Source organism: Gavia stellata, chromosome 5 (assembly GCF_030936135.1).
Source record: "Gavia stellata isolate bGavSte3 chromosome 5, bGavSte3.hap2, whole genome shotgun sequence".
NCBI classification, from domain to species: domain Eukaryota; kingdom Metazoa; phylum Chordata; class Aves; order Gaviiformes; family Gaviidae; genus Gavia; species Gavia stellata.
Window position 1 is genome coordinate 48,823,222 of NC_082598.1, and position 6,660 is coordinate 48,829,881.

General features: G+C 49.9%; 1 protein-coding gene across 1 annotated transcript; it reads left to right on the forward strand.

Annotated features, from left to right (window-relative positions):
* The first annotated feature begins 1,306 nt into the window (after nt 1-1,306).
* On the forward strand, nt 1,307-4,230 carry SFRP2 (secreted frizzled related protein 2). Its single transcript, XM_059818141.1, has 3 exons — nt 1,307-1,799; nt 2,447-2,527; nt 3,926-4,230. Exons 1-3 carry the CDS (start codon nt 1,307-1,309, stop codon nt 4,228-4,230), a joined length of 879 nt encoding a protein of 292 aa, XP_059674124.1.
* The last annotated feature ends 2,430 nt before the right edge of the window (nt 4,231-6,660 follow it).

The following is a 6,660-nucleotide window of genomic DNA, read 5'->3' on the forward strand; positions in this document are numbered from 1 at the left end:
TGCCACAAGCAGTGACCCAGACCTCCGTGAAGCCCAGTCTGGACACTGGACATCCAGGGATCCTGCAATTTACGGAAGTCATCATGGCTAAAGGTAGCTTCCCATAAAACATCTCTATAAGGAGATATATTCAGTAGCTGATTAATGAATGTGGTTTACCACAAAATGATACTACACAGGCCTACTCTTTTCCATAATAATCCCATAAATAATATTACTAAAAATCCAAGAAATATCCAAATTGCTCTGAAGCTGCGTTGTGATCCCAGTGCCTTGCCTGTTGTCTTCCCCTTTGTGATACATCAACACAAACATAATTCTTTAAGGGAGTTTCTAGGTGAAGACAGGAGCGAAGGGAAAGGGACGTGCCTACGCTGCGCAGAGCCAGGCCCAAGCTTTCAGCCTCAGAAAAACGTGCCAGGTGATGGCATTTCAAACACACTTGGATGCTCCCATCCCGGGAAAACCCCCTTTGGCGGTCGGGGGCCATCCGGGGGCTGTAGGGCCGGGGTCCACTGCAGCCCCCCCGGTCCTCGCAGGGGACAGCCAGGACCAGGAGGGGCTGGGGGGGCAGCAGGAGGGCCCGGCAGGGCAGCCCCCGGCGGCTGGGCGCTGCCGAGCTGGGGGAGCCGGCAGCCCCCAGCCGCTGCCTGCGGCTCCAGGGCCGGGCCGAGCCCTGCCAGCACCGCGGGGAGGGGGCGGAGGTGCCAGACGCCCCCCGGGGGCCGAGGGAGCAGACAGCCTCGCCCCTGCTTGGGGAATCGGCCCGGCCACATCACGCATCCGCTGGCGGGGAAGCGCCAAACGTAGGCAAGGGGGGCCGGGGGGAGAGGGGGGTCCCGCCGCTTCGCAGTAACTGCAAAGCTCACCTCCAGCTACCCGCGGCCTGAGAGCGGCCCCTCTCCCCCTGCCCGGCCGAGGAGCTCCTCGGGCTTTCGTGGCTCTTTGTTCGCGGGGATCCTTCCCCGTGCTCGCACGGTAACGTTTCTTGCAAGGATTTCCTGCCAAAAGACAATCCCCCTGAGCAAAAGCAGACCGAGAAAGTAGTGACCAATCCTTTCTGGATGGCTGTCACCAGGCTCCTCCCAGCCCCCGCTCCCCCTGCCATTTGCATACAAAAAAATCCAGAAAACTCCCGTTTGCCCCCGCATCTCGCTCAGACCCTCCGTCCCCGTTTGGCAGGCAGGAGCCCGGGCTGGGGGACGCTGCCTGCGGCTGAGGGCAGCGGCGCGCCGCCCGCTCCGCGCCCCGCCACCCCGGCCCCCCAAGCCTTTCGCCAGCCCCCCCCTCCCCTCCGCACCCCAAAATGCAGCGCCGCCTCTGCGCCCTGCTCCTGCTGGCGTCCCAGTGCATGGGCTCGGCCGCCGGGCTCTTCCCCTTCGGGGAGCCCGACTTCTCCTACAAGCGCTCCAACTGCAAGCCCATCCCGGCCCCGATGCTGCTGTGCCGGGGCATCGAGTACCAGAGCATGCGGCTGCCCAACCTGCTGGGGCATGAGACGGTGCAGGAGGTGCTGGAGCAGGCCTCCACCTGGATCCCGCTGGTGCAGAAGCAGTGCCACCCCGACACCAGGAAGTTCCTCTGCTCCCTCTTCGCCCCCGTCTGCATTGACGACCTGGACGAGATCATCCAGCCCTGCCACTCGCTCTGCGAGGAGGTGAAGGAGAGCTGCGCCCCGGTGATGTCCGCCTTCGGCTTCCCCTGGCCCGACATGCTGGACTGCAGCCGCTTCCCCAAGGACAACGACCTCTGCATCCCGCTGGCCAGCAGCGACCACATCCTCCCGGTCACCAGGGAAGGTAAGAGGGAGCCGCCGGGCTGCCCCCGGGCCGGCAGCATCTGCCCCCCATGAGCCGCCCCGACAGCGGGCTCCCTCCCCAGCTTTCTGCAGGGGAGCGGAGGCTTCTCCCGCCCGTTACAGCACGTCCCGGTGCTCCGGGACGGGGGGGCCGGGGAGGGCGCCGCAGATCAGGCTTAGGAAGGATTTCCCGAGGGGACCGGGGAAACCGCAGGCACCGTCGGGGAACTGGCACCGGCCCGCAGCTCCCGGCCTTTGCCCGTCCCCGTCTCGAAATGAACGGTCCGGGAGCCCGGACTCGAGCTGCGCGGCTCCCAAAGGGACAATCTCCTTCTGCAAAGATCATCGCTGAAGCGCGGTGTTGGAGTGCTTTGTGTCGCGTGTCCTCCCTCTCTTTACTCTCTCCCCCGTAAAAAAAACTTTCGGTTTAGGTGTGACCTTAAAAGCACCCCGTGCCCCCCTCCAGCGGGTCTGCAGCAAGGTAAGGCGCGTCAAAGTGCTGGGGCAGCGCCGGGGCTGGCGGGGAGAAGGCGCAGGTTCAGTCCGTCCATGGAGGGATGGAAAACCGGCGTTTCCCGAAGGGTTCCCAACGCCACCTGCTGTTCCTTTCTCCCCGAGCCTGACGGGGACTGTCCCTTGCATTTCCAGCACCCAAGGTCTGCGATGCCTGCAAAAACAAAAATGAAGATGATAATGACATCGTGGAAAACCTCTGCAAAAATGACTTTGGTAAGTGGAAGCAGAGCCCTCCGGTTGAAACTTGAGGATCAGATAAAACTCCCAGTGGAATGAGACAGAGATGTGCCTGAATAAAGGCAGGGCTTTGTCTTATCTGCAGATGGACCCGTCTGACCATTCGGTCATGAAACACAAAATTCCAGCTTGGAATAAAAAGTGGCCCTTTTCTGTTTGCTGTTTCGAAGTAGTAGTAGTGCTCTTTTATGTGGATGTTGCTGGCAAGCCGAATAGAAAGTAAAATGGGGGAAAAAAAAGAAAAAAGAATCTTTCATCCAGACTATTGCCTGGGGAGAAGTAGAGCGAAGCTGCATTTAGACATACAAGAATGGTCATGCGGCTCTTTCTCACGTATCATAAGAAAGACTCTCTCTGCAGATTAAGAATGAAACTCTATATATCATTTGACAGAGAAGGTAATGCAGAGACAATTGGGGATATAAACTTAATGGGAAGATCTGGGGTTAGAAGAGGATGAGAAAGCCCCTTCGACACAGACAACTGAACGGCACATTATCCACACATTAGCATTTCAAGAGAAAAAGGGAATAAGGAGGGGAATCCTTTTATAATAGGTCAATGTTTATACCTGGAAACAGATTTGTAGTATAAATATCTACAACAATTCAAAAGTCTTTCTTTAAAATAAAAAAACACCACCCAAAACATGAAACCATGACTGTGGGACATAATTGCTAAAACAACCAATAGCTTTGGCCTGGCAAATCGCACTCAGATAAATCCTCCTAAAGCTAAACATGCCCCACAGATTCCTACAGAGCCCTGTATCCCCCTCCTAGTTATTTTACCAAATCGAATGCAGCTGTTGGACCAATTTGCCCTCCATGGGATCTATTCTTTCAAAAAAACAATGCATGTGAAATATCATTTCCTTACAGGTTTGCCTAAAATCCTCTCCAGCCTAATAAATTAAGTTTAGAAGTTTTCAGCCACAGCCGAGATCAAGTTTCAGATTAGGTCTAGGTACTCACCTCCCCACATCCCCTTCAAACTCTAGTTTCAGGAAGACTGTCCTCTCCCAGCAAAAAAACAGAGTGCTGCTTAATGTAGCAAACCTGCCCTCTCTCTGTTTGCAAACAGGAGAAAAGCCGGAGAAAATATTAATCTAGAAAAGAAGGAAAAAGAGGGGGAGGGAGGAGAGGAGAAAAGAAACCCAAAAACCCTCAACCCTAAGGTTGATTCAGACTGAAATGACTTGCATGCCCTTTGTGGCTTTAGAAATGGAGCCACCTGCTGCCTCTTCTGTCAGCCCTGACAGTTTAATTAGCAATAGAGCACCTCCCTCCCCAGGTCCTCTTTATGTGCACTAATGGGAAAAAACCTCTCAATCTCTCTCCCTCTCCCCACTTCCCCCTCCCCTCACTCTATTAGCCTTGAAGATAAAAGTGAAGGAGATTGCCTACATCAATGGGGATACCAAGATCACCCCCGAAACAAAGAGCAAAACCATCTACAAGCTGAATGGGCTGACGGAAAGGGATCTGAGGAAGATCGTGCTCTGGCTCAAAGGTGGCCTCCAGTGTACCTGTGATGAGATGAATGACATCAACGTCCCCTACTTGGTGATGGGGCAGAAGCAAGCTGGGGAACTGGTGATCACCTCGCTGAAGCGGTGGCAGAAAGGGCAGCGGGCTTTCAAGCGGTTCTCCCGCAGCATCCGCAAACTGCAGTGTTAGTGGCTTGGGCTCTGGCCACCTCCGGCAGCCGCCTCTGTCCCGAGATCTCCGGGCCTCCCGCACCTTCTTGCTTTGGCCCCTCTAAGCCTCGACATGCCACAGGCATGAGACACGGTGACCGCTCTCCGAGAGGGGAGGGAGCCCTCCGTTTCTGTACATAGGTTAAAATGTAATAAAAAAAAAAATCATGACTATTTTTGGGAAGTATTAAAGTATCTCGCTTAAAGCTTTTTTTTTTGTTGTTTTCATGGTTGCAAATGTGACTTTGGTCTGAGGATTTTCCCTCTTCATTTTGGTAATGCTGGTTCATTTATATTGCTGCTTCTCTGTATACGTGCATGTTTGTTGTGCAAAAGTAGGAGATGCAGAGAAAGACAGCCACGCGTGCGACTGGCCTGTCACAGTGGGTATGACTCTTTCACTAAGGTGAAATGGCTTGCCATCTATATTAACACTATAAAGGTCATGTTACGACTCTTGCATGTGATACATAGGCACCAGTAAGAGTATATTAACCATTCTCACATTTTATTTTCCACAAGTCTGAGCCCTTCTCTCTCAGAAAATATGAACAAGTTTTGGAGCTGGTTGATCTGAATGCAACTTTTTTTTTTTATTATTTTCCAAATTAAACCATCTGTAGCCTAACTGTAATATACCTAGTGGTTAACCTGGAAGAGTTGTAAAATATTGCTTTAATTAACCTTGTAAATACTTCAGATAAATGTTATATTCTTGTATATAAACTTTACATCATAGTTTACCCATTGTCTCGGTCTGTATTCACTTTAATCTGTTCTTGGGAAAACTGGGAGAAAGCTGTCCCAACTGGGCTTTGTCACGGCAAAGCAAAATTTGGCCTTCCACCCCAAATGGCCAGGAGAGAAGCATGAGGAAGCATCTAGTGCTGCAATCAGAAAAAACTTCCCCAGAGATGAACCCACTAGACACTGGACTGAGGTTCAGTCAACTCATTTTAATATGTGTCTGTTGAGCTCTTCAAGATGAAGAGTTTTCTGTGGCTCCTTTGTTCGACCGCCTGCATTTTCATCTCATCTTCTCAGAAGACTCTGCTTTTTGCTGATGTGGAATTGCAATGAGACCACTTGCTTAAAAACAAATCCATTTATCCATTTCTTACACTTGAAAAAGACATATTAAGGAGTGCAAGAGTAGACAGAAAAATCTCATTTGCAACTAGCAATTCAGAATAATGGTAGAGCAAGGCATGTTTTGTGTGTATGTACACCCAGTATTCTTACTGAAAAAGAAAATAAAACCTACCTAATAGTGTAACTAGAGGAAAGTTTTTCAACATTTTTCTTACAAATGGTTTCCGATGAAAAGCATTACCTGCTAGAATTTTATTGTACTTATCCTGAAAAATAGTCTTACTTCCCAGTGCTGTCACACATAAAAAATTCCTCTTAGCTTCACTGAGAGGATGAGCAGTCCAGTGTTCCCAAGGGCAACGTTTTATGTTAGCCATTCACAGACAGAATACAAATCCAACACTAGATTTTTCTTTAAAGTAAAAAATCATATTGATTTCATATATTTAGCATGACTTTTTTTCACCATCAGGATAAAAAGATAATCTCTAAAGATCCAACATGTTACATTTGTTTTAGAAAAATAAATTGTTTGCCCTCTCCCACAGTTTTAATGCATTCACTACACCTGGTACAAACAATGGTAGGACTCTGACCAAGCAAGACAAGAGCAGTCCTCACAAATGTCCTCAGAAGTATAACAATTAAAAAAAAAAAAAAAAAAAGCCACAAACCACCAAACAAAAAGCCCCACTCCAAACTGGCTCTTCATTTTTTTGTGGAACAGTATCTTTATTTAAAGGCCAATACATCGCTGAAATGCCATTAAAACTTTTTTTCTGAATGGACCTCGCTTGCCGGGAAACAGATTTGAGTCTTTTCATGCTATGGCATAATTATTTTAAAAGCAGTACTATGTCCATCGTCTTACACAGCCATCAGCACCTGGGTAGGTGTCACATTGCTCTACCCATCTTACCCAGCATATAATGTAATACCTGTCCCTGAACAGCCTTGGTTTTAGAGGGAACAAGCTCACAGATAAAGAGGAGCTGGCTGAAGATGAGCCTGCAGAAAATGGGCTTGTGCTACCTGGTGGAGGAAACCACTTCAAAGAGGCAGTCGTTGCAATGCAGTCTCTGGGGACCGAAAACGAACAGCCAGAACTACTCCGCTCAGCCTGCCTTACAGATACTAAGTTCTCCTACAGCAACCATAAAATTCTCTTAAATGGGCTGTCCTAGAAGGCAGCAGTACTGACGCTGATGAGGACACACAGGTCACAAGTTACTCACTCTGGGGTCATGTTAAGGCCAAGACTACATCACAGATTTTTGCTAGATCACTTAGATGTATGAATACGCATTACCTATGACCA

Excerpts from the sequence above, each read along its gene's own strand:
- SFRP2 (XM_059818141.1), top strand. The coding sequence starts at position 1,307 with ATGCAGCGCCGCCTCTGCGCCCTGCTCCTGCTGGCGTCCCAGTGCATG. Across the intron at positions 1,800-2,446 it reads CCTCCCGGTCACCAGGGAAG|CACCCAAGGTCTGCGATGCC; the intron begins GTAAGAGGGAGC and ends TTGCATTTCCAG. Across the intron at positions 2,528-3,925 it reads CCTCTGCAAAAATGACTTTG|CCTTGAAGATAAAAGTGAAG; the intron begins GTAAGTGGAAGC and ends TCACTCTATTAG.